At 36.3% G+C, this 26,712-nt stretch overlaps 5 protein-coding genes across 6 annotated transcripts; 2 read left to right on the forward strand and 3 right to left on the reverse strand.

The window, feature by feature from the left end:
* Window positions 1-56: 56 nt before the first annotated feature.
* On the reverse strand, window positions 57-2,731 carry gkt (tyrosyl-DNA phosphodiesterase glaikit). Of its 2 annotated transcripts, XM_036365533.2 has the most exons (8): window positions 2,513-2,593; window positions 2,410-2,452; window positions 2,229-2,339; window positions 1,902-2,175; window positions 1,715-1,817; window positions 1,225-1,614; window positions 569-1,160; window positions 57-507 (listed from the first exon to the last, which is right to left on the reverse strand). In XM_036365533.2, the coding sequence occupies exons 3-8, from the start codon at window positions 2,268-2,270 to the stop codon at window positions 379-381; spliced, it is 1,530 nt and encodes a 509-aa protein (XP_036221426.2). In that variant the 5' UTR covers window positions 2,271-2,339; window positions 2,410-2,452; window positions 2,513-2,593; the 3' UTR covers window positions 57-378. The 2 variants fall into 2 exon arrangements, with proteins under 2 accessions (XP_036221426.2, XP_014087610.2); XM_014232135.3 differs by having other exon boundaries at window positions 2,229-2,452; window positions 2,513-2,731.
* A 528-nt stretch (window positions 2,732-3,259) lies between these two features.
* Window positions 3,260-5,258, forward strand: Vamp7 (Vesicle-associated membrane protein 7). The gene is made up of 5 exons (XM_014232144.3): window positions 3,260-3,414; window positions 3,862-4,182; window positions 4,239-4,467; window positions 4,548-4,615; window positions 4,679-5,258. The coding sequence occupies exons 2-5, from the start codon at window positions 3,979-3,981 to the stop codon at window positions 4,838-4,840; spliced, it is 663 nt and encodes a 220-aa protein (XP_014087619.1). The 5' UTR covers window positions 3,260-3,414; window positions 3,862-3,978; the 3' UTR covers window positions 4,841-5,258.
* On the reverse strand, window positions 5,247-6,915 carry LOC106615791 (mitochondrial amidoxime-reducing component 1). Its single transcript, XM_014232141.3, has 4 exons — window positions 6,739-6,915; window positions 6,050-6,669; window positions 5,586-5,872; window positions 5,247-5,508 (listed from the first exon to the last, which is right to left on the reverse strand). Exons 1-4 carry the CDS (start codon window positions 6,743-6,745, stop codon window positions 5,397-5,399), a joined length of 1,026 nt encoding a protein of 341 aa, XP_014087616.2. The 5' UTR covers window positions 6,746-6,915; the 3' UTR covers window positions 5,247-5,396.
* Window positions 6,916-8,136: 1,221 nt separating this feature from the next.
* Window positions 8,137-11,142, forward strand: LOC106615793 (mitochondrial amidoxime reducing component 2). The gene is made up of 3 exons (XM_014232142.3): window positions 8,137-8,883; window positions 8,943-9,238; window positions 9,301-11,142. The coding sequence occupies exons 1-3, from the start codon at window positions 8,320-8,322 to the stop codon at window positions 9,407-9,409; spliced, it is 969 nt and encodes a 322-aa protein (XP_014087617.2). The 5' UTR covers window positions 8,137-8,319; the 3' UTR covers window positions 9,410-11,142.
* LOC106615794 (mitochondrial amidoxime-reducing component 1) lies at window positions 9,282-11,063 on the reverse strand. The gene is made up of 4 exons (XM_070110466.1): window positions 10,894-11,063; window positions 10,217-10,818; window positions 9,872-10,158; window positions 9,282-9,812 (listed from the first exon to the last, which is right to left on the reverse strand). Exons 1-4 carry the CDS (start codon window positions 10,898-10,900, stop codon window positions 9,704-9,706), a joined length of 1,005 nt encoding a protein of 334 aa, XP_069966567.1. The 5' UTR covers window positions 10,901-11,063; the 3' UTR covers window positions 9,282-9,703.
* Window positions 11,143-26,712: the final 15,570 nt, after the last annotated feature.

Here is a 26,712-nt window from a genome sequence, read left to right on the forward strand (position 1 = left end):
TTGCTGAATGTGCATATTTAAAAGTCATTAAAAATAAACAAGTTACTATAAACAAATTTAATTGTTTAATTGGCTTTTCTTAATTGCAGCTCATTTTATTATTGTTTTTTTCTATAATAAATGCAAGTGCTTAGTGTAACAACTGGTTTTTTTCAATTACAAAATAAGAGTGATATTAAACTTAGGTTATGTAGTGGAGAAATTTAGATAAATTTATTTTCTTGACATAGAGCAGCGATTAACGAACTGTGAAGTATATAGTCTTTGTATAATTAACATGTGTTTGTTTATAATTAAAAAAGTTATTGGAAACCATGGTGTAAATGGTAAACACGACGATTTCAGATTCCGAGTAACAAATAACAGATACATATATCACTAACGTAAATAGTCCATCAAAAATGGTTTATCGTCCGGTGCATACGGTGCTAAGGGCACATCATAAGGTAGTGGGAATGGCGGTATACCATCACGCACATGTCCTAACGGAAACGTCTCCTCTCCGGTCTGAAAGAAGGCAACTTGGTGAGTCTACGACACACATAATTACAAAATCTTAGAAATATACCACAAATCTCGGTAAGAAGAGCACACCAGCTTCAAAGTTCAAAATTCTTAAGCTCGATGCTATATTAACCTTTTTATTGAAAGCTCCCCATGCTGCCTTAGATAAGTTTGCGGAGGTTAACATAAACCAGTAGATAGACTGGTCCTCCAATTTCATGCGTGTATAAGTTTTGATGTGCGGCATAGCTTGCGAACGAAAACGCTGTTTCGAACTCCATTGGAATAGATGCCCACGCAGCCAAGACTGTTTAGCGTTAGTATTTGCGCCGTATGGTAAACAACCACCACCTAGTAACCCATCATGACTGTTGTTAACGTTAGCGAAGCTTGGATATATCATTTTGAAAATTGGAAATTGTGTAACCCCTTGTGGTCCGGAATGTTTTCGCAGGCTGTTAAGAAAATCATGTTGTATCCATGTTTGTATGTTTGGACCAAGAGATCCAATGCTAGAGCTTTGACAAATTACGGGCGTTCTGGCATCAACAGTAGTGCAATGCTTTTTAAGCAACTCTGCGACACGTGGATGTCCCCAAGGATAACCACGTGGACCTTCGCGAAAGCCACCAGGAGTGGAACCGATGAAAAAAACACTTAACAAAAAAATTATAAAATATTTACAATTACAGAAGTATAGTTTTTTTGTTATCGACTCACTTTATGGAACTGAAATCCGTTTTGCGTATTCGTGCTATCCAAGGCTGCAACTTTGCTAATTTATATTCTACTAAATACAACATAAAGTCCTGTCGGAAGTTTGTGGGACTCTCCCCGGCCGTGGTGTCTGCATCAGAAGCTAACGGAGGTAGTTTCGGACTTATCCAAAGGCCTTGGGTGCGATTGTGCCAATCGTCTTCATATAAATTTGCAGTTGAAATTACCACACGCATACTACCATCCGTATAGCCTAGAAGCATTACTTTGGCGTGAGATGTAGCGAATGCTGTAGGCATGTTAATTTTAACTGCCGTGACTTCCGGATGTGTTTTAGATATATTGGCCAACTCCGGTGTTTCATCGCCATAAAGAACAAGTAACGGAGTGCCCCTGTAAAATGTTTGGCCATAAAAAGTTAATTATCAAAACTATCAACTAATTACTATTTTTCTTAACTATAGGAATATAGTATATACAATAGTTTCCTTACATTATACCAGCGAAATAATAGTGCCCAAGTAACCAGCCGATATCCACCATAAAATTAATTTGCACGGATGATTCAATCTCACCTAAGCTCTCATCAAGGATTTCTGTGTTGAATATAAGAAAAAAAATAGATATTATGTTGTATAATACATGTATTAAGCATCATGCCAAAACACTTTGGATACAACCTAGTAAAGTTATTGTTAATGGCTCATGATGAGTGAGTTTGGAATCCGTAATAGCAGTAAGAAAAAAATTGTAAGGTGCAGCGCGCTCAAGTTTTTCGGCGGCATGGCCCTTTTCCAAAACTACTGGTATGTAGTCCTTGACGTTTTTGGTTATTTTGACCTTCTTAGATACTTCGGAATTATCCATAGAAGAGGAGTTTACGTTGACAGTGGATGCGGCGTTAATATTAGAACTGTCAGCAGCGGGCGACTTACTTCGTTTAATAGATTCACGCTAAAAGAAGGAATATTACTATACTAAAATGTATGAGCTAAAATAGTTCTTACTTTTGTTGTACCGGTATCTAATCGTTGACCACTGCTGTTCATATCACTTTCTTCTGTTTTTGACGTAGTTTTGCTACTTTCCGAATTACTAGAACCTGCCTTTGGAAACAACTTTTCGAGCAGTTTCAATTGAGTTTCTATTAATTCGGCGCTCATAAAAAGTTCATCAGGAATTACATACTTATTCGTATTAGGGTCCAATCCTTTTGCGTAAATCTCGTCCACTGTGATGTTTTGGAATATACTTTACATACATGTTTTACTTTGTTAGAAATATTACATACAATGAGGATGTGAAAATTCGCCAAAATGTATGGGATTCTTCCTGTAGCACTGCTCGCCATATGGGCATTTTTTCAGCTTCGTAGTCATTGAGAATATTAAATTTAAACAGGCAATAAAATAGTTTTGAAATTTGCAAATATTTGATACGAAAACTTTACAATAAACAAAAGCTTACAAACTAACAGTGATGCCAACCAGATATAAAGAGATGCCCAAATCATCTCTCACTGAAAATGAGAGCACAATTGCTAAACGTCAAAACCTCCTGAACTTAGTCTGATGCCAACATTGTTTACACAAAGACTCTTTTGTAACCCAAGCCGGTGTTTTGTGGGTGAAGGGACAACGAGGAAAGACGAAAAGACCGTGACTATCACGTTCTGCGTGATTTTTTGGCAACACTTGCAACAGCATCACGTTCTACTGTCATTTTTTGCACGCAATTTATGCAAATAATCGGCAACATTCAATTTTTGTCTGCACATCAGCAGAATATCAGCATATATGCAACACAGTAGCTATACTGCTGCAATTATTACGTAGCTCGAACGCACCCATATTTTCTTAAAATTGGTTTTGACATTTGCTAAGAGCAAGAACTTACCGATCCAAACAGGGTTAGATCGCCGAAATAACAGCCCTTGGCCGGATAAAATGCGGGTCAATTCCGGTAACGTAGAACCGGCTATTGTGGGAATTGAATGACGAGCAATGACGAATCCGCCTTACAGATTGTATTTCATATGTATCACTCTGTATTTTGATTTTATTACCTTCCATAATTTTAACAACAACGCAAATATATTTGTCAGAGAATAAATGCAGTTGCATTTCATATTTTCCACAAATTTAAGATAATGTGAATTTTTGACCTTTGGTTGCAGCGACAATTGTGAAATTTGTAAGTAAATTAAATTGCGCTGAATTGTTGATTCAAGATATAGTTGCTTATACTTTCTTAAAAATAATGGAATTACATATGTATGTAGCAGTAACCTAGGTGTTCTTTGTGCAATCATCTAAGAAAATATTAGAACTACTCGGTAAATTTTAAAAATCGACGCTGCTAATAAAATTAGTAGTAGAATTTAATTAGCCAAAATGTAATTGCAAAATGTATGTAAATATATATTTTATGCAAGGCTTTTTTGTGGCTGCCACATATCCTACTATATTACCTACGACAGTCAAATAAATAGAAGTTGTAGGGGGAAACCCGTCAGTTGTTGCATTTTATTATGATGTGTCACTGTAGTTTTGTTTCTGTTTTCTCCTCTTAAATTAGAAAATTATAAGAAGAAAAACAAAAAAATTAAAAACTAAAAAATTGATTATTAATGGAAAATAGCTGCACCATATAACACATCTCCGAAGACGATCTAAACGTGGAACTGTCGTAAGAAGAGTCAAGCTTGTGTTGAAGTTGGAAACTTTGTCACTATAGCAGTATTGACACCCGAACAAAATGCCTATTCTATACAGCGTAATATCTCGGGGCAGCACAGTGCTAGCCAAATATGCGGAGTGTGTGGGAAACTTTGCCGAGGTCACCGAACAGATAATCTCTAAAATCGCAACGGAGAATCACAAGTTGACATATTCGCATGGCGAATATTTAATACATTATATATGTGAAAATCGCATAATCTATATGTGCATCACAGACAACGTAAGTACAACATATTTTCTTACAAAATGTTTATTAAAAACTTAATCTGTTTTTAGGAATTTGATCGTACACGAGCCTTTTTATTTCTGGCTGACATTAAACAGAAGTTTATACATACTTATGGACTACAAGTGGCGACAGCTATTGCCTATGCAATGAATACGGAGTTTTCGAAGGTACTGGCAGAACAAATGACACATTTCAGTCAATCGCGGGAGGTGGATATGATTTCGCGAGTCCATGGTCAAATCGACGAATTAAAAGACATAATGGTGAAAAATATAGGTATATGAACATACATGATACATTTGTTTAGAACAAAATATAGAATTAGTTCTAATATGTAACACGTTTCCTACTTATAGATAGTCTTCGTGATCGAGGTGAAAGATTGGAATTGCTTGTGAATAAAACAGAAAATCTTAGTAATAATGTGAGTAAAAATAATATTGAATTTTAAAGAAGCGTCTTTATCACTCTTTATTTTATTTTTCAGTCTGTTGCATTCCGTAAAGCATCTCGTAATTTGGCACGACAAATGTTCTGGAAAAAGGTTCGCATCTATGTAGTAGTAGTGTTAATAATAATATTTGTAATCTATGTGATTATAAGTATGTTCTGCGGTGGTCTGGCATGGCAGAGTTGTATTGCAAACTGAAAAGTCTCCAAAACGTTTTCCATGCAAATTTATTCTAAACACCATACGTATTTACATTTTCAATATCACATATTTATATTAAATTAAAATCTTTGTTTTTACTTTATATTATTTTTTCTATATTTGTTTATGTATGTATATGCATACGAATATGTATTTAATATTCCGAACAATAATTATTTTTGTTATACGTGTGAGCCAATGCGCAAAGCTTTGTAGATGGGTCATTGGCTAAGTTCAGCATAAGAAAATAATCACATGTCTTGATTTAAAATTCACATGAAATGAAATAATATATATATTTTTTGTACATACACATGTAAAAGAGTATGTATGTGCTAATAAAAAGTTATAATACAATATTAAATAAAGCAGAGCTATAAATTTAAATATAAAAGTACGAAAGTAATCGCTGGAATTCGATATTTTATTAAATATGTATTTACATTTGTTGTAAAAGCAAATGAAATCATGATACCAAATTAAACTGTTTAACGAGTTATAAGATATATATTAAATATGTGTGTAAAAGACAATATGAAAGATAAATATCATCTCATTTTTGTACGCCAACGTAAATTACATCACCACGTTTTATTTTCCCTGCCTGACGTAGCCCCAGATGTATGCCCAACACGGGACTTGGATTATTCTCAAAGCAGCGATATCTAAATTCAGGAATTGCAAACGAATACAAATATTTGAACTTAATAAATAGGGAAAATAATTCTAGAATGTCGCTTACGTTTTTAGCGTTTTCAAAGGATTATTCTCCGGATCGCGCTCACCAGTCTCCGGATTGATATTGGGTAAAATGCAGCGACGGCATGGCGCCACCTTGCGAAACACCGCTTCACTGCCAATTTTAACCCAGTCGTAAGAATCCTCAGTGTATGGCTCGTTCTTATCCATTTTTAAATAAAAACCACCACGGAACTGAATTGGTTTTATGGGTCGGGGGAGTCGCTTATTAAGATCATCAACAGAAGATAAATTCATCATCATGTAGCTGGTAGCATCAGCAAAGGCACCCTGAAAATGTTAATCTTTGCCTTTTATCAACATTATTTTTAATGTCTGATAAGAAATTGAGACACTCATTAAGTGATAAGATAATTTTCAGTTTATGCCGTAAAAACTCTCGTTTGCAAAAATAATGCAAATATAAAAATGTATGCATCGAGAGGATAGCTATAAAAGTTTGCCTACCGTGTCGGAGTTTTTGATGTGCGGTTCTTTGGCCAATTCCTTGTCGATTGGCTTCATAGGCTTCGGATATGGGTGGTACACAAGTTTCAGTCCACTCTCCTGACCAAGTATAAATTGTGAAAACCATTTGTCATACTTTTCACCACACAGCATCGCGTCCACTTTGGCACGAAACACGGCTGTATGTATGTCTCTGCCCGGTCCTTCCTCAATCAGTTTCTTGAAATCCAACTCCAAAGTCTCCATGCCTGGAGCATTGATTTCAAGCTTTGTGGGTGTGACCAGTCTGGAGGCTATCAGCACCATCTTGGGATAGCCACGTGCAGTTATCATTACGTCGTCTTTGTCCACCAGCATCAAAGCACGATCGCGACAACCTTCATAGCGTAGACCGAGTACCTCGCATTCCATTTCAGTGCCCTCTGGGAATTTAAGTGGCGCACAAGATTTGATTGGGAAGAACTCGAGCATTTCCAATGTACCTACACGTTGCCATTGCTCCGGTGTGGCATTCTCTTTCCAATATTTATAATACAGATAGGAGACGCCTGACACCGCGGTCACCCCAACACCTATACCGATACTCAAGAGCAGCTTAGAGGAGACGCCAGTGGTTGGATCTGTGTCGAGAAAATGTAAAATGAAGCAATGAGCGTAAATTTGGCTGAAATTTATATTTTTTTTATTACTGGACATTTTGCGCAGTTTTTGTATGCACTTTTATGGCACTTGTTTATAATTTGCTGGAAACTTTTAAAATGTTTATTTAGTGCCGTTATGTGTAGGATGTACTTGTTAGAATTTATTCGATTCTTTCTGAAGAGCAACTGAGAATCTCACATTCAATGCGCAGCTTTCATAGCTTTTGCCTATACGCTGAAGACAGATGGATTACTGTTCTCTCAGTGCTATTAAAATTAATGTATGTATGTATGTGTTTGTTATCAAATGTTATGCTTTCTCGCAAAGTAAAGAGCACAAGCAAAAGCGAATCGGCAAGGGGTTGTGGGAGTCTCAACGCCCCCTTTTAATAATACTTACTCTCTAAAAGACGATAATGTCCGGTGTGATTCCATCAGAAGGAAATTTTATTAGAGTATTTATCAGCTTTGGTTTGAATCTCAACCGGAAATGGAATACTTCAATAGCGTCTTAAAAGAAAATACAAAATATATTGTATTCCTTATCCGGCAAAATACCTCATATGTTCTTTTGTTGTAGGGGAAGAAAAGATTCCCCAAATAATTTTGAAGAATATTGCCGTATTAACAGTCCTTGACACGATATAGTTCCATTGTGTAGAAAACGGATCCCTTTGGTTGTTGTTGTTTATCTCTTAACGGTTTGAATGCATCCAATTCAAACGGGCTTTCGGCAGTAACTTATTTTATTCGATTTTGTTTTGTCGAAATTTTGTTTGTAGTCATCCAACAGAGTATCCAAAGCATCACTATAGTTCTGCGATATATCAGATACAGAATTTGCTGAGTACAACGCTCGTGGTTAAGATAACCATCAGAAAAGTACTACGCCCGACATAGAAATCAATCTTAGAACATGTCTGGATTTAAGAGTGATATCCTTTTTACTCTCCCCGAATAGAAATATTTTTGTAAATATTGTTACTGTCCTGTATAGGGAAAATGCGCTCTCCAAAATGTATACAATACTTCTTAACCCTTGCGGGGTAATGTGTTTTTTAGCACCTTTAAGAGTCCTGTTGTACCTAACACTCCAGAAAAGTATTAAAGTGGCATAAAAACTGCAATAATCATAACATTACAATAACAATAATAATTGAAAATTATATAGAGTGTGTATTTTTTTCATAAGATATAAGAATTGTCAAAGTAGACGTAATGGTGGGTCACTGCTCCACTTTCGAACAATTCTTTGAATTGAGTTCAGCTTGTTTAGTTTGTATTCGCCTTCACATACCATCTCTTCCTGATCTAGAAAAGTGAGTTACTAAGGACGAGGCATCGCTGACCCAATCTTACCTCTGAAGGGTTAAGCGCAGATAGGCTCTTATCAAAAACAATAACGATATAACGATTTTTTATTATTTAAACTTTGCGTTTTCTTTATTTTTACTCAGTTCGGGTTGGGTACAAGCAGTGACAGTGTGATTCGTGCTGGTCGACTGATTAAGTAAGTCATAAAAAGTACCAAATCGAACTCACTAAACATATAGCTACATATACCTGTATTCCATTTCAATGGAACTCGTAAATGAGTAAATAAAGTGAAAATTCGTCTTCGTAGTAGAAATGCGGTATTTGGAAGTTATCGTTTGGTCTGGCCTTAGCATTGTTGCTGCTGTGGGTGGCATTACAATTTGGTTGGCATATCGCAAGAGAAACAGCAATCGTCGGCGACTACCCAGTGCCAATGAATGGCAACATTTGGGGACACTGAAAATAATAAATTTTTATCCTGTCAAGGGTGGTGCGCCCATACGACTGGAGCAAGTGGAATGCTCGGAGTTCGGTCTGCATTCGAGTGGCATCTGGGAGCGTTGCTTGATGGCATATGATGAGTCCGGCGCAGTGGTATATTCTGGCTCCTATCCACGCATGCTCAGTGTACATCCCGAGATTGTGAGTGAAATGGTATTGCGTTTGGAAACGCCGAATATGTCACCTATAATTATGGACTTGAGTGAGCTACTGACAGAACCCTATGCAGTTGTAGAAAAACGAGAAAACGGCAATGTCAGCCGTTTGGTAGAATGTCGAGCCGAACATCATGTATGGCTCTCACGCGCAGTGCTCCAGCGTGAGCACGGTTTACGGCTGTATGTGAAATTAAAACCATATCCGGGAGAGAAGTTGGTAAGTTGGAACAGTTAACAAATACGAAGTTTATTTTTACATTTTTCAAATACTTTTAGGATATTGCTCCAGTTATGGTAATGCATGAACGTTCCGTGCATGATCTAAATGAACGACTAAGCGGTAAAACGAAAGTGGACTGTCAACAGTTTCGTGGCAATATCGTAGTCGATAGCAATGCGAATATTCCACCATACAACGAAGATAACTGGCTCTGGTTGCGTATCGGCACAGATGTTGAAAGCTCGGTAGTTATGCACTACAACTCGGACTGCCTGCGTTGTATTTTGGTAAATGTGAATGTGGAGAATTATACGAGAAACTCTGATTTCGAACCACTAAGAATGCTAAAGAAGTAAGTAACTGTATCCAGGAATTTGGAGTTCAACTATATGCGATTTATATGGTCTTTTGCAGATATCGACTGCGTCAAAATTCTAGAGAACCGACTATGGGTGTTTATTTTGATGTTTATAAATGTGGAATCCTTAAGATTGGGGAACAAATCTATGTCAATTATGCGTAAAAAAATGATGCGTCAAAAAACTTATCTTAATAGGTAGAATTATAATTACCGAGTGCTTTTTAATACATCAGAGAATTTATTTTTGGAAAGGAGGGTAACAAAAAGCTTTAAGAAAGCTCTTTTCATTATATTAATAATTTCTCAGCATGCCGGCTAATTCACTCTTTTTGAGTAATTTAAATTTTATACAATATAAAATATATGTTAATACATAAATTGAAACATATTTTATATATATTTACACTTTTTAGCATAGAAAAACTTTCAAAATGTTAATTTTTTTAGCAAAATACCTCACTTATCTTCTACATATACTACTGCGTTCTTCTTGATACTTCCCACAGAGCGCAGGCCCAAGTGTATGCCAATGGCTGGGGATGCATAGCCTTTGAACATGCGATATCTGGAAATACAAAAATAATGAGAATAAAAATGTCCCCTTAGAATATATCCTTAACTCACTTCTTAAGCGTATTCAACGGCTCACCATCGGGATCGCGTATTGCCGTAGTCACATTTATATTCGGGAAGATACAGCGGGTACATGGTGCTACCACACGAAAGATGACTTCATCGCCGATCTTCACCCACTGCCAATGATCTTCAGCGTAAGGCTCATCGGTATCCATTTTCAATTGGAAACTACCACGGAACTGCAACGGATCCACTGGCTTTGGTATGCGGGTATTAAGCTCCTTAATCGATGCCAAATTCATCATCATATAGCTGGTAGCATCGTTGAAGGTGCCCTTATAAATACAAGCGAATAATTTTAATTTCAAAGAGAAAACTTTAACTGATACTTACACGATCATCTTTCAAAATGAATGGCTGTCGCACCATGCGCGAATTGATGGCCTTCACGGGCCTCTCCAGCGGATAGTGTACCAAATGCATGCCACTATCCTTATCTAGCAGATATTTAGACAGCCACTTGTCATATATTTCACCGACCAAACGCACCTGCACCGGTGTGCTCCACACCATTGTTTTAATCTGCTCACCATCGGCTTTCAAAGCGCCCAAATCCAACTCGATCGTATCCATGCCAGGTGCGCTCAATGCGAGACGCTGAGGCGCCAACAATTTCGTAGCAATCAAGACCATGCGTGGATAAACGCGTGCGGTGATCATTTCATTCGAGTCATTGATGACCATTAGCATACGATCGCGACAGCCCAGATATTTTAAGCCCAATATATCGCAATTGATCTCCTCATTGTCCTCCAATTTTAGTGGTGCGCATGACTTTATCGGAAATATGTTGATTTGTTCCAAAGTGCCTACGCGACGCCATTTCTTAGGAATAGCATTGCGTTTCTTCCACTGCAGATAGTACCAGTAAGCCAGCCCAGTGGCAAGCGTGACCCCAAAACCGATGGCAAGTTTGCTAGTCGCGCTTGATGGGCCTGTGTGTACGAATTTTTTCGTGTGAGTGTTGGTATAAATTACGCTCTGAAGGTGCAAAACAGAGGTATACTTACTTGACATCGCAATAAGTGGCCAACTTGTTGTTTGTATTGTGGTTTTGATAAGATTTACTCGTTCCGTATTTAGAACGTAATGCAAGTTATATAATATATAATCGTGATCGCGGACGGATTTAATAAACTTGTGCAAAATTCACTTACAAACTGTCGGCTATTGAGTTTTGGCTTAATGAAAAACTGGATTACGAAAAGAGAAGTTTTCAATTATTAACACAGGTTGCTGGAACGCGAATGAAGCGAAAATGAATAGAGCGGCTGTGATACTTTGTATGGTGGCTCATATCCTCTCCCTGTACGTTGTGTTTATAGAGAGAAAAAATTTTTTTAAATAAATAAAGATAGACAATATAGCGTAGCAAATACCGGTCTGATCAGCTGTTAAAACAAATTAAATGTGTAGAGAGAAACTAAAAAAATATAGTTAGCGTCTCGTTGATACTAAGTATGTTATGTGGGGAGACAATTCAAATGAATATTTGTGTGTTTATATATATTGGTGATCATGCAATATTTTTTATTTGCTATCAATTCGAACACGCATTTAATTAGCAATCAAGCGATTTTTTGAGTGCAGCTTTTCAAAATGTGTAGCAAGGGCGTAAGCGCCGAATTAATGTTAATGATAATTCAAAACCTAAACGCATGCCACTTTCTGGTTCAAGTAGGAATTTCGAGAACCACTTGTCATAGCGCTCACCGCAAAGTAAAGCTCTGATTTTGGTGCCAAAATTGAGGTATATACACCGCGATCCTGTAAATGCTCCAGCAAATGTGAGTAGTCTAACTCGAGGTCTTCCATAGCGGGTGCGGTGAACACTACACGTGTCGGCGATAACATTTTGAGAAGCACTAAAACCGATTTGGGATATTAACGATCGGAGATCATTTGATTTTGTTCACCTACCATTGAAGCGCAGTCCTAATAGATCACAATTCACTGCATCGTTTGGATTTAGTTTGAGTGGGCTCAGCGGATTTCAGCGGATATATGTTCGTTCGGTCCGTCCAAACCTATGCGCCGCCAGTTGCTGGGCGATATGCGTAAAATTTCAAGGCAACACCATTTATAACATTGTGAACACGGCGATATCGGAAATATAAATATATATTTTGCAGAAACATTCGCATTTCTACCCAATTTGTCATCAATAATGTGGCCGCATTTTACTGAAAGTGATAGTTTTTTTGATTCACAAAAACTCTGTAGCGCATTATCAGCCACTTTTTTCTTGATCTTCATAAAATTATAAACCATTAGGACCTTCCTATGAAAAACTTACCAATACAGTAATTGAAGCTGTAGTCAAAGAATCTTTTCTTCGGTAGAGCTCGTATGCGTAGAAGGTTCATTGTACTACGGTTTCAACTAGCGGTCCCGTATAGGTTAGAAATGGTGAATATCCTACCCATTTTCAATTAAAGCAAAGCTTCGAATGAAATCTACTGGCCATTCAGACATCGAGTCGGCTTTAAATTTGACCCTTAACTTGGCGGATAATCTATATACACGTTTAATAAAGAGCGGGGAAAACCTGCACAGGCAAATGAGCAAGTGAAAATATTTTCGCGACTTTCTTCTCAAAAGAAGCTTCTAGTGTTCCATTGACCGCATTAATTCATAATATCTTGTTCTGATTTTTATTATTTAATACAACGCTTTGAATTTCGTAGTAAGTGCCGGTATTAATGAATCTCTTTAATTCTCACTCTGTCCGGTATATTTTGGGTTGTTTTGAAGAGAAGCGGAAAATATACGTTTTACAGATAACATTACACACACTGGAGTGTTAAATGTACATACAAATATAAAGTTTGGTTGCCCAAGAACTTGGACTGCCTTACTTTTTTCTACGCTTGACTAGCGTTCAAACAAAAACTATTGACCAACCCATGAACCAAACTAAATTTGACGAGACATACTTTTATATATACGGACATGAATGAGCAATAAAAAGGAAATAATAATAAAACAAATTTGACGGAATTGTATAAATGAAGATATATTGGGAAAAATACAAAGATTGAAAAAAAAACTTCAAAAAAAGAGCGTCAGACAGCGGAAATATTGCCAGCGTTACGGATATGGCGAAACTTATAGCGGGACCCAAGCAAACGCGCTCACTGACCAACAGAAATTGACGCTGCAGACATTTGAAAAAGAAAGCAGACGCTCAAAAAATTGACTGTCTGGCTGGTTGCGCGTGGGGGGGGTGATAATTTAAAAACTTTCGTTAAATGATACATTTCTTCGAATTTCGTTGGAAAGGAAATTTGTTTTACAAAAATGGAATTTACAGTGAAGAAAAAAATGAAAAGGACTGCAGAGTTGTCGTATTTTAATGAAAATAGGAAAGGGGGGAGGGAAAAGCGCAAACACTGGACAGCAAATATGAAAATATGTGGGATGCAAACAATAAACTTACGCTTCCGGCCGGCAAACATTGACGCGCACACACATAAAAGCAAAGTACTACAAACAGGCAGCTGCATTGACGCTGGTCTGCTGCATTTCCGTGAAATGAATTGATGAGCAACACTGCGCCGGATATGGCCGCACAATGCAGCACAGCACTGGCGGAATGGGGCAGGGCCATGCTGAAAGGAGCCAGAGAATTAACTGCAACTGCTGAGAGACAGCAGTGTGTGTCCGGCGCATTTAGGTGCGTGTGTGTGCATGTATTGAAGTGTGTTGGCTGACAGTTGGTTATTTCGAGATGTGGGCGCTGCGCTGCTGGTCACGTCATCAATGGGACATTGTGTACCTACAAATATTTTGCACACACATACACACGCACATACGGCCCCGCCCACATATTTGCGTGCTTTTCTATTTGTATATTCATCAACCGTTTACTCGGCGTGTTTCCCTGCTGCCACAGGCCCTTGGCCGCCTGCGATGTGGCAGCGAAGCAATTTCATGCTATTTCCGTTTCATATTAAAGCAACATTAAAATTTGCTTGCGTGAGCCAAAGAGCAGCAAAAACAACATGTACAAGTATGTGAAAAATATGCTGATGGCAGCAATGCATCGATTGCGGTTGCAATGCGAAACGGAAATGTGACGGCCCGGCCGGATAAGTGTACATAACGGTACAGAGTTGATGAGCTACTGGCTGCTGCCTGTTGGCTGTTGGTTGTTGGCCATCAGACGAAGACAAGCCGGCACCAACACGCATATGTGTGTGTGTCCGTACACAAGTGCTCGCGAGCATAGGTGCATAGTCATCATGGGTTGCACGTATTGATGTCACCGATAACAGTATTCTATCAGCGGCAACATGGGTGGCTGCTGTTGATGACATTGTCGATTATGTTCGTGTTAGAGTTGACAATGTAGTTTTAGTTGATGTTTTAGCCAACAGTGTTGTTGCTGTTGTTCTTGTTGTTGTCGTAGTTGCCACTGGCATATTTGCTCTTTTGTTGCACGTCAGCGCGTCAGCACGTCAGGCGGCATGGCCACCATTGGAAAGTGACAAGTGCAATGGACAAACTGCTGCCGCCAGCGCTCGTTTTCGGACCGTCATGTCGTATGAGTAATTTTCATTGCTCAACCCCGCGCCAACTGTGGCTGCATTGACGGTTGTAATTTTGTCAGTTGCATTTCGCATATTTGTATGCATGAGGGGCAGCACAAAAGCTGTAGTATTGTAACGGCGGTGGAGCGGTGCGGCGGTTGGGTTTAATTAAAAACGTTCTTAGAATGTTGACGCAGTCAAAATTCAATCATCAGACTGATTACTCGCAATGTTTTTTGTGGTCGAGAGGGGAGGCGATACGTTAGCTCTTGGTATACCATTATATAATTCCAAGCGACATTATTTGATATCAAAGCTAAATTTTGAACCGAACGTTTTTGCCACTTAAAAATCTTTTGAAATTATTGTACAATTTTTTGATTAAAAAACTTGTTGAGTAATGTTAAAAATGCAGTATTTAACTGAATAAAAGACTGACCTTGCCTTTCAAAGACTGTACTAAACTTTGGTGAAAGTATTATCTGGGAAATTTCTAATACTCTTACGTATATAGCTTATTTTGTGCTTTTTTAAATAGCACTCTGAAAGCCATATTTAAAGAATGATGAAGAACTTAGTACACCAATTAAGACATAATTTTTATGGAGTGATTCGGAAGACAAGTCTTCAAATTTTGAAATATATTGGAGCGAAGAGATTTAAGAAGCGGAATAATTCAAAATTTTCGTTGAAAATATTATTGTGAATATTTTTGGAAAATGTTCCAAAAAAATATATCTATAATTTTGTGTAAAAATTGTGTGCTGCCTAACCTAAAAAAATATATATACCTATTTCCATATTTTCATTGTAAAACTTTCCCTTCAACCGCTGAATACTTGAGCGAGCATTAAGTGAACAGTTAATTTAGCTCTTTAATTGAATAGCGTTACTTCAACAACCGCAGAGAATTGTAATTTTTTATTCATTTTCATACTTTTACGCATTCGCTTGTTACTGAAATGCGGTTTACCGCAAAGTAGCCGAAAATGCATTAAAGCAACCGCAGCATTTCCATTTGTTTTATCATGCACATACAGTTGTATATAAGTATATATTGCATCATAGTTATATAACAGAAAATGATTGTTTGTGTGTATTTCAGGATGCATAAGGGGTTATATACAGTTAGAAGGCCGAAAAAAGTGAACTTTTCAAAAGTTTTTGATCCAAAAATTTATACATATATTATGGTATCTTCTAACTATATTTTAAGACTTAGTACTAGTAAAAATATATATTTGGAAAAGAGCTGCAACTAATTTCCGGGAACTCCTCTCAAAAAAGACGTTTTGCGGTGACCACTATATCCCTGAAATTAAAAACCCAAACAGATTTCATTAAAGTAATGTTAAATCTAGAAATAAATCGAAGGAATAAGTAAAATAAATCTTTATTTGAGAAAAATTGCGGTTTTTTTAAAAAAAAATATCGATATTTCACCGAAATGTCGGACTTCTTAAATTGTTTATAAAAACAAAAATATTTATCGGAGAAAAAATATTTAACTAATTACTAAAAAATATATTTAAGAAGCTCGTGTACAATTTCGTACTAATTGGTTTAGACGTTTTCAAGTAATGTTGGTCACCGACTTTGAAAACAACATTCTGAGAAAAACTCGTTTAAAGTTTGGAATGCACTTTATATGGGATAAAAAAATCCAGCACTCCGCCCTTGTACTTCCAAGCACTCTGAAACACCGTTTGAAATTTGCGTGTAACTCCGAAAATATTAACCAGAAAGATATGCAATTTTCTGTGTGTATTCTTAAATATATGTAAATATATTAAGAAAACAAAAAAAAAAAATAAATAAATCGAGTTTTTGAAAATTCTAACTTTATGTAACCCTATGATATTTAATATTTATGTATTATATATGTATTAGCAAGGTGATTGTGGCTTCTGGGTAAAAAGAACAATACGAAATACTTCCTATAATCAACGAAGTCGACAAGGTCCACCGCGATTCTTTTACATCTACACGAAGAAGAACTGAACCGATCTAAACATTGAAATCCAAAAAATTTAAATTCCGACAGTTACCATCAGATCAAAGCAAATCCATTAAAAATGTTTCCTAAATCGGTACAATATTTTTTATGTTCGTGTGAAGTTTGATCTGCATATGTCAATTAGTGTGTGTTTGGCAGCTGTGTGTTTACGACACGAAAATTAGTCTGACGATTTTTACTATGGAAAAAAATTGTACAACGAATTTGTGAAATAATGTGTTTCCAGTGGAACCACGGCTACGGAATCGTTGAAAATTTTGCAGAAGCATTTTGGAGAGTCAAATGTATGAACGTATTTGGCATTAGAGAGATATCAGAGGGTCTCAAGGGGGGTTTGGGTATGACAAAAGCTCGGAATCTTTTGCAAACACGACATCGAGCATATCTCGCAACAAAGAGGCTATTAACAAGTGTATTGAAAATTGGATTAAGCGTTGACTTGGTGTATCCCCAGGAGCATATTTTGAAGGCGATAATTTGCATTAAAATTCGTGAAAATGAATTTTTGTTAGTTAGTCCGGGTCAAATTTGATCAAATCACTATGCAGATTCTTGATTAAAACCGGCTTGTTTCTGAAGAACATCAAGGGGTTATTTTTAAGTTATACTGACAACGTCCAATCTTTGACCTATATCCTAATGGCTGACTTATTTAGCCAACAGTATCTTACCGGTGAAGTGTTCCGTACTTTCCTCAATTCTCTTCTAGTAGATTACGTTCTGGAAGAAAAACCTCTATCAGACCAGAAGGAGTAGTTCTTTTTACCTTTTGAGATATGAATAAAAGTAGCATAATTGCGTGCTGGATCTATGATTGGCATCCAAACCTAATAAATAAACTTACTAAACGCCAGCTCATTAACGACTTGTTTGAAGAAAGGCTTATAGAACTAACGGTGAGCATTACAAATCGAAATTCGGTGAACAGTTTATTCATTTTTGTTCGATTTGAATATACATTTTCTTCCCATCGAGTTAGAGAGTCTTGCATTTTTGTAAAGTTAATAAAAACCGTTTTCACTCCTTCGCACGTGTGCCCGCAACAAAACGAATTAATGGAGGTCTAGTTATTGAAAAGCCAAGTTATCAATCACAATTATTAAATCGTCACTCATCGCTCGGCTGTGCAGACAGCGATTTGCAGATGCATTTAAATTTCAATTGAAAATGTAAGTACATACTTGTATTTGCACAGCACAAGGATGAGGGGAAAGCCGAGAGTGAGCAAAGATCAGAAAGGTGAAATAACTCTGCAGCAACGAAGCTGGGTGAGAGGCAGATGGTATCAGCGGTGTGAGTATTTATTGAATTAAAATTTTAGCGGTTTGATTTTGGAATCAATGCTGCCATAAGTTGTGGCTAACGGTGCAAAGAAATTGAGTTGAGACTTCACAGAGGCGGTTAGGTGTGTTCGTATATACATATATAAATATTTGAAAGCAATGGATATTTTAAATTGAGAGCCGACAAGTGGTGTGAGAACTGAATTTGAATATCCTTTTGCAAACTGAGCGCTTCACGTTAACGCCACGCAATCTGAAGAAGGAAAGAAGCAATCAAATGAAATCGAAATACGTATCTTTTACCATTATACATATATATATATGTATGTATATGTGAGTGTGAATAACTCAATTCAAAGGTGATGGAAATTGAGCTTGTTTTGAAATGTGTGACAAGGACTCCACGAAGCGTCTAAGTGAAATGAAGCAAGCAGCGTAGCGACGAAGCGACTGAGGGACTGCATTACAGCAACAACATATTGTTTGAATGCTGACGCAGTCAATGTCATTTAAGCTTATCGCCACTCATCTACATAGCTCAAGTACACAAGTGGATTACGAAAAAAAGCAAAAATAAAAAGGAATAATGTAAAGCAAATAAACAAACGACAGCGCATAACACTTTAAATAAAGTAATTTGGTTTATTTTTTTTAGCACCCTGGAAATTGTTATCTCAGATAACAGCAGCGCGCTGTTGTTGTTGCTGCTGCTAGAAACGAGAAATGAAAATAAATATGCAAAAGAGAAAAGTAATAAAAAATTAATACGCTGATGAGCGAACAGATTGAAAAATTATTTTAAAAAAATATTCGTTTGCGCGCAGCGGGTCATATACGGCGTATACGTAATGCGAAATGCGCGGCCTAAGTAAATCTGAGCGTTTGTAGGTAGTATGTATGCACACATGTGCAGTGAGGCAACGATTTCATTATTTCAATGCGCCCAAATGATTCGGCTTTCCTTCTTGCAATCCCTACTACAGCCAGCACCAATCGACTGCCGCAGCTACAAACATAACGGTATATGCAAATGAGTTCCTTACAGTAACAATAAATCAAGAAAAGAAAAAGGTATGTGAATTTGTATATATCAATAAATGTGCACGTGTGTGTGCAGCGCCGCAAAGTCAGCACTCAACGCCCGGAAGTAGGCAATGAATATTTAATGTAAATTTTTTCGTTGCTGAAATAATTTTGTAAAATGCAAAATAAAGAAGTGGAAATCCCTAAAGAATTTCGAAATTGATGCTTTCGGCTATAAGAAAATGTTCGTTCACGTACATATATTAGCATAAGCAAATGTGTGCGCATTAACGGTTATGTGTGGGTGCTATTATACGCGTATTTGATTATTGGCTGCCGTTTTCGGGTGTATGAACACTTCAAAGTTGACTTTTTGAATTGTAAATTGGTCGGATATTGTGCTGATAGAAGCTGATGGTGCGTGACGACTTGGAAAAGCGAATAAAGGCAGGCAAAAAAAAAATGTGTAAATTTTTCAACAATATTATTATTGTATCAGTTGCAACTTGAAGGAGAATGAAGGTGTCTACATTGAAAATATTTACACTGATTTTTACTTGGCGTTCACAAGAATATATAAAGTAATAAAGTAAATATGTATTTTCGGCCAAAAATATAACCTTTTTGTTACAATACCGTAATTTTGCGAAAAGTTGGCATTAAGCTGAAAGTATATGTACTTTACTAGCAAATCTTATATCGATTAGCTCACGTTTTTAATTTTGTTTTAGATAGCTAGAATCACTTGCGCTCGTAGATGCACTTTTGATAAGGTTGAGATTTGCTTCGTATCTGTCATATAAAAATTTTATTTCAAGAACTTGAATTAAATTGATCAGTTTGTATGACAGCTATATCTTATAGTGGCACCACATCGGTGGTTCCGACGTATGCACAGCTTCTTTGGGAGAAAAAAAGGTATACAAAATTTCAGATCACTATTGCACAAACTGCGGGACTAGTTCGCGTATACCGTATACAGATAGACATAGCTAAATCGATTCAGCTTGTCGCGCTAATCATTCATAATATAATATAGTATACTTAATAGGTATAACGTACAAACATCGTTGCAAACTTAATATACTTTGTTCATCGGATTTAAATATTAAATCCCAAATTGCTGAATTTTTCACGGAATTTCCGATTCACAAACGTATCAGCAGTATTTTTAAATATACCGCGCATTTCACTGCAGCACATTGTAAGGAAATCTTCGTAGTCTTATTAAAGTAATTAAATTATGGCCATTAACTGAGTTAATGCAAAGGAAATGAAATGTAATTGTAGAAGTGGCAGGAATATTGCACTCAGCTCATTTACTTCTGAATGCATTCATTGCCAAGTGCTGAGTGCATAAAAAGTTTAAAGCACACGCGCACACACATACACCAAGCAAGTGAAAGATAAATTTTGCCTCTGAAAAGTGGAAATATTTGAGAGCATATTTCGAGTATTAAAATTAAAACCGGGAAACTGCAAGAAAAAACAATGAAAGCGGCAATGTAAACTGCCGCGCTGCCATTATTTCGTTAAACTTTTGTTAATAGCTGTAAATATAGCAGCAGGCAAGCAGGCAGGCAAAAAGTATCAGCTGGCAACATAATGAAACACATGAAGTATTGCAATGCGCAACAAGAACCGCACGACTGGGTGGAGTAACCCGGCAGAGTGCGAGACTTCTTCATGCTTCCACCGCAGTTGTTCGCGCTTACTCGGGGAATGCATTAAAGGCGTAACGCTCCCGACTCGGAAGTAGGGGCATAAAGCCGCTGGTTGTGTGCATGTGTGTGTGTGCCGCTACTTTGGAATTTTATATTTTACTTTGTGGCTCCTTTGAAGTCTGTTATTACCGTACGTTCATGGTGCTTTCATTTCATTGCATAATTTTGGGCGAAATTAAAGTTGCCAGTATGTAAAAGTTTTTTAATTCGTTTTATTATTACTTTTATGATTATATGCTGCTGTTGCACACACACACACAAGCACACAGGATTATGCAGTCACTAAAATTCACATAAAAACATATATGTGTGTATTGAAGTGTGTGTGTATGTGTAAGAATGGCTTTATAGGTTTCGCCGCTGTGTAAGTTTACTCAAAGGAGCTCCTTTTGTGCCTCAGGCGCTGCAGTCTTAAGCGATTCACTCTTATTTCTACAGTTGCGTGCGCGCTTATAGATATGTGGAGTTTGTCGGTGCATAAAAGGTGTAAATAAAATTTTTTAATAAGGCAGCAGTTATGTGTTAATTGTCTTTTGGGTTGTTTGAAGTTGATGATGATAAACGTCAGAGGAGCATGCGAGAAGATATGTGAATGTTTTGCTTTTCTTTCTTTTAACGGCGCTTGCTCATTCTTGTAATATTTTTATTATTACTTTTCAGATTTAATTTTTCAAAGATGAACCATAAAGGATTAAAAAAGCAAAAATTTCATTTAAATAAGTACAGTTGTGAAGCATGCGTATTGAGTTAGACCCAATTACATTTGTTTTAAGAGTTAAACAATTTTTAACGCTTATAATTATGGTAAATAAACTCATTGTATATTCAACTGTATTATCCAATATGTTTTGTACCTCATTTTCAACACATTAGCCTCGGTTTAAATAAAGTACGAGCAAAGTTACTTTACCGCGCTCACTTTAGATCCGTTTCTATGCCTTTGATCGACGTTTGCTTGGTTGGCATAAAGCGCTGATGGCGATTTCTGCAATGCACCTAAATGTAGGCAACATTTTAATGATATTGTGGATACACTTAGGCCAAATAATTAGTAAATTATTTCATAGCATAAGCACAGTTAACCCAACAGCATACCTTCTAAATTTTTAATTAAGCTAAACGCTTCAAGGTAAGAGAATTCTGTATTTAATGGAAATGGATCGTCATCGGTTATAAGCCGACAACTTCGTGTTGCCAATTAGATTTTTAAAGACAACTTTTTAATTCATTTATTTTTGAAAAATACATATACTTATATGCAAAACATGTACAAGCTACACCAAGTAAAAAGATATTCTCTTATGAGACAGGTACACGTAAATATGTATGTCACACTAAAGGACTAACTGCGTCTGACCACTAACATACTCATTCAGTACATGAATTTATAAATTCCCCTCGCTGTTGTTTCGCATGTCCTTTGTTAATTTAGTTTGACTGCAAGTCATCAAGAAGCAAGTTTGCACGAGAAGTGTAGTTGACGACTACGAACTAGTTTGCGATAGACAACGGAAAATCCTTCTGTGGCCAATGATAACAATAATCGCCGCAATAGAAAAAAAAACCTCCAAACTTATCTCGAATGTTTGGAAAAATGGTGATGTGTAAAATTAGAAAATCCACAAAGCGCCAATAGAAGCGGAGCGGAGCCGCGAAGGGCCGTGACAACTTAATGAAGTATGAAATTCATTCAACCTTTTCATTACACAGCTGAGTGACAGAGCACCTTAGTGTTGTACTGTATAACAGAATACTCAATCCCGAAGTTAATCCTCGCCATAAAAAAGTGATTGTGAAAGTACGAAATTAGTTTTAATGTTTTATGTATTTTGTCGGAATACTTTCTTAAACGCTTTATGTTGGATGCAAAATAAAATGTTTGCTTTTTTCCATAGGTGGCAACTACATATATATACACATAAGTATGTACGAAAATATTAGTCAATCAAAGATTTTTTTAACATTAAAAATACAGTTTTATATACATTTTGCATTAAATTAAGCACAGGAACATCAGCTGACGCTGAGTGGTGCGTATGTGTACGGGGAAGGCTTATCTCATTTAAACACAGTACTAAGAGAGTAAGATTATTAACTTTGACTCACTCTGCATTAAAATTATTGTCTACAAACAATTTAAGACTATGTTAGATGTGCCCATGTTGTAACAGACGTTGCCACAGAATTTTCCAAATAATAGATTTTTTTTTCATATTAGTAAGCAAAACACAGTACCGAAATCCCGAAAGCTTATTCTCATCTCTAGTGTATGTATGTATACAACTTGATATGAGTAATTTAAAAGGTGAAGGACAAAAAAACAAACACTGACGCAGTAGAATAGCGCTGAAGCTCCCAACCATTTTGTGTTGATTATCGCGACTGAAGAAACATATATGAAAAACGCCAATTCTTTTGAAGCGTTTCAACGTCGGTGGTCCTTTTGTTTTGCTTAGTAGCCGCTATACTTGCCAGCCAGCAAAATAGATATTTTATTGCATCTCTGCTGAGCAATAAATATTGTAACAAAGACTCAACGCTCGTTTATGGGCGAATGTGTTGGCCATTGTTGTTGTGTGGCAGGAAAAAGTAATTTTAAAGTTTTATTACTTTCTGCAGTAACGCCCTAACAATTGCCGTTAGTTGAAGGAAAACTCATAAGGAAAAAAAAAACCGAAAGCAACAACCAAGCGGACTAACAGTACTTTGGCCATAGTTGAGACAGTGGTAGAAAAAAAGTCCGTTAAATGCACACATACAAACGTCTGTAAGTATGTAGTCTGCAATTGCAATGTTTGTTGTGTGTCTTTGCACTTACACATTCGCACAAACAAGTTCGTGATGCGTCGTTTCTCTTGCTCGGCATGTTCGGGGACATGTCTCATTTCCGTTATGTTGCATAACTGCAGGCGCTGAGTGACTTGCTGTCTTCTTGCCAGCTTCACTTCCGCTCTTAAATGCATTTCCCCCCGATGATCGCGCACATAAATACACACATACAAATAGTTTATGAATAGGTGCTGCTTATGTATTTCTTGTCCTGCGTAAAAAGCCAAAGATTAAGGAGCACACAGTAAGAACTCTGCATGACCACAGTAATGAATAAGAAAAGTTTAATAGAAAAGTAAGTTGAAGTAAGTTAGGGCAGATGCATTAAAAGAGTAATTGAAATGACCAGCGCGACACTTTTAATTGATGCAAAGAAAGCTCTGCAAAGCCCAAGGGATGCAACGTCGACGTAAATGGTAGAGTAAAGAGCTTTAAAGTTTCTATTTGTAATAAATAGCATGTGAAGCGTTAAAATATCTGGTATTATTAAGAGAAAGAGTGTCTTCGGTGCGCTCCGAGGCGATTATACCCATCTCAGGTGCATTTTTTATAACATAAAAAGATATAAAAAGATCTTAATCTTTATTTGAATCGATCAATTTGAATGGCAGGTATATGCTATAGTAGTCCGATCTGAAGAATTCGTTCGAAAATTATAAAAAAAAGTTTTCCATTGAGTTTGATCAGTTTTTAAGGCAGCTATATCCTATAGTGGTTCGCTATTGGCGGTTCCAACACATATCAGCTTCTAGGGGAGATAAAGCCGTTTGCAAAATTTCAGATCGACATCTCAAAAACTGCGGGACTAGTACGCGTGTATACAGATGGATATGGCTATGTATTTTAAATAGATTTTGCCATTACAACAGCCATTGGGTTAAAATATTTTTATAGAACATAAAAAGGCGAAGTTTGGAGAGAATTTTACAGTTTTTTCTTCCAGCGTTCTCATTAAAGTGTTGTAAAAACATAAGCCTTTTAAATTCGTTAAAAAATTTTCCGAAGTGAAATTCTCTCAAAAATGCAAAACTCCAAAAACAATAACAAAAAAATGTGTGTGGTCAGCTTGAAAAAATATTTTGAATGAACACAAAACGTAAAAAGAGCGAAAAGGATTAAATAGCCACGGGTCGAGCGAATAGTGTACGTTTATTTGCTGTTGTTGTGCATTTTGATGTTGCCGCGTGTGGGTTTCCTAAAAAGTAGTTAGTTTTCATTGTTGTTGCAGCGGCAGTGTAGACCAGCGCTGGCTGATTTTTATTGTTTTGTTGTTATCGCCTTTGCTGCTCTGTTGTTGATGAGTGTAAATACTCTTTGATGTTTGATGTGGTTGACCATTTTAACCAAATAAGATTAAAGTGAACTCGTGAGCAAAGTATTTACAAAGTATTGCGAGGCTGCAAAAGTACAAAGGAATGAAATCAGTGAGGCAAATAAAAAAAAAAAATTAAAAAACTTGCATAAAAACATATGTAACATATGGTGCTTAAACCTTTACAAGATATTTGGCCGCGCTTTTCTACAATTTTTTTTTAGGTTTATCTAGAGATTATGAGAAAAATTTGGTATTTCATAACTTTTAAATGTTTTTGTAATTTAAATGCTCTATTATTGCACTATATTTTTATTTATTTTTTTAACAACAACCCGAACTCAAACTTTACCGAACAGCAGTCAAGCACTTGCCTATAGAGTCTGTCACTACATATACATATCTCGAATATTTAATATTTTTATGCGTTTCACTCTTTAAATGTCTTTAACATTTGTATTTGTAGGGGCTGTGGATCGATATACTAGAGCTGAGTGACTGAGCACAGAGCGGAAAGGATTACAAGTCTGTGTGGCCGCTGCGGTTCGCAATGAGCACTTTAACGCCTTGCTTGCAGTAACCAATTTAACGGTTTCATATTTACACTGTGTCAAAATAAATGTGTGTACAGGTTTGCCCAACGAGTAAAAAGAGGTTAAGGCAGCATTAAAATGATTTTATCTCTTTACTCTTATGCTCTCAATAGTTAATTTTTTTAAATTTGTATAAACATATTTTAATTTACATTAAACTCAGAGAGGGTTCGCACACATACATACTTCTCTACGAATAATTAAAGAATACGTATTTACATTATGACAAAGGGTGTGAGTAAGCGCAGTGAAAACCACTAGAATTAGATTTTATCTTTTATTTATTTTACAAAATATTATATTACAATAGTTCTTCTATTCTAATTCCTTCATAATTCTATACATTTCCACTGTTTATTAATATATCAATATATATATAAATTTTAGAGTAAAATTTTCGAAAAACCTGATAAAGTGAAGTTCAGACAAGCCAAGCGGAAATTTAACAGCTAAGCTCTCTCAACTCAAGGCTTAGGTTAACATTCTGAACTAAATTATCGTCTGATTATATGAATAGCTTAATGATTACAGTTCTTTTATTTTTATAGCACCTGTTGCATCAACGCCATATAATAAATTGAAAACCCATCAGCTTATACACTACTGCTTCGCAATTGTTGTAGGTCCACAAAAACTATATAAATTAAAATGCGTTATTTTGTACAAAAAGCATTAACTCTTGCATGAAAAATACTTTTAACAAATGATGGACAGCGAAGTAATAAAAAATTAGTTGAGCAGAAAATTATCATTCGAGTTTCTCTGGCGTTTAGTAGCTACATAGTAGTCTTTGGTACTCATGCCCAGCAATAATCATAACAATAAAAATAATAATAATAATTATGTAAGTGCTTTGTGGAGCAGTGCAAAACAAAACTCGGCCAGACGCTAATTTTTAAATGCTTCAAACAATAGAAACGAAAAATTATGCAAATAGGAGTGCGCGTCTAACAGAAGGTTTACTACAAGAGCGTATATGCCGAGGATGATATGTCAGCTGGGCAGTTGCTGACTACACACTGTGTGCTGTTAATTGTTACGGTGAATAAATGTTGCTGTTGAAATTAGATTAATGTGAAAGGCAGGTGACTGCATTTGGTATAGACTGTATTTTATTTAAGATTAGCATCTATAATATGCTTAAGAATGAACTAGAATTTTATTGTAGATTACTGCGTTATTCAATATGAGATATGAAATTATATTATTTATTGATTCAATTAAAAATATATACACTTTCTTCCATATTCCAAAAATAAAGTCGAATTTTTTAAAGTAAATATTAAGCATTAAATTAAAAAATAAAAGGCAGCATAACATAACGGTCACTTCTGATGACTTATAAACCAGTTCACATACATATATACATACAACGAAATATAAAATGAATTCAACTGTGTAATTACATGACGAAAACAGGCTCATTACCAAATAGCGATTGCAATCGAAAACAGTGGCAACGGCAGCAGCAGCGAAGCAGAAGTTAAAAAAGTGCCATGAAACGTGCAAATTGAAT

This window comes from Bactrocera oleae, chromosome 5, assembly GCF_042242935.1.
Source record: "Bactrocera oleae isolate idBacOlea1 chromosome 5, idBacOlea1, whole genome shotgun sequence".
Lineage (NCBI taxonomy): Eukaryota > Metazoa > Arthropoda > Insecta > Diptera > Tephritidae > Bactrocera > Bactrocera oleae.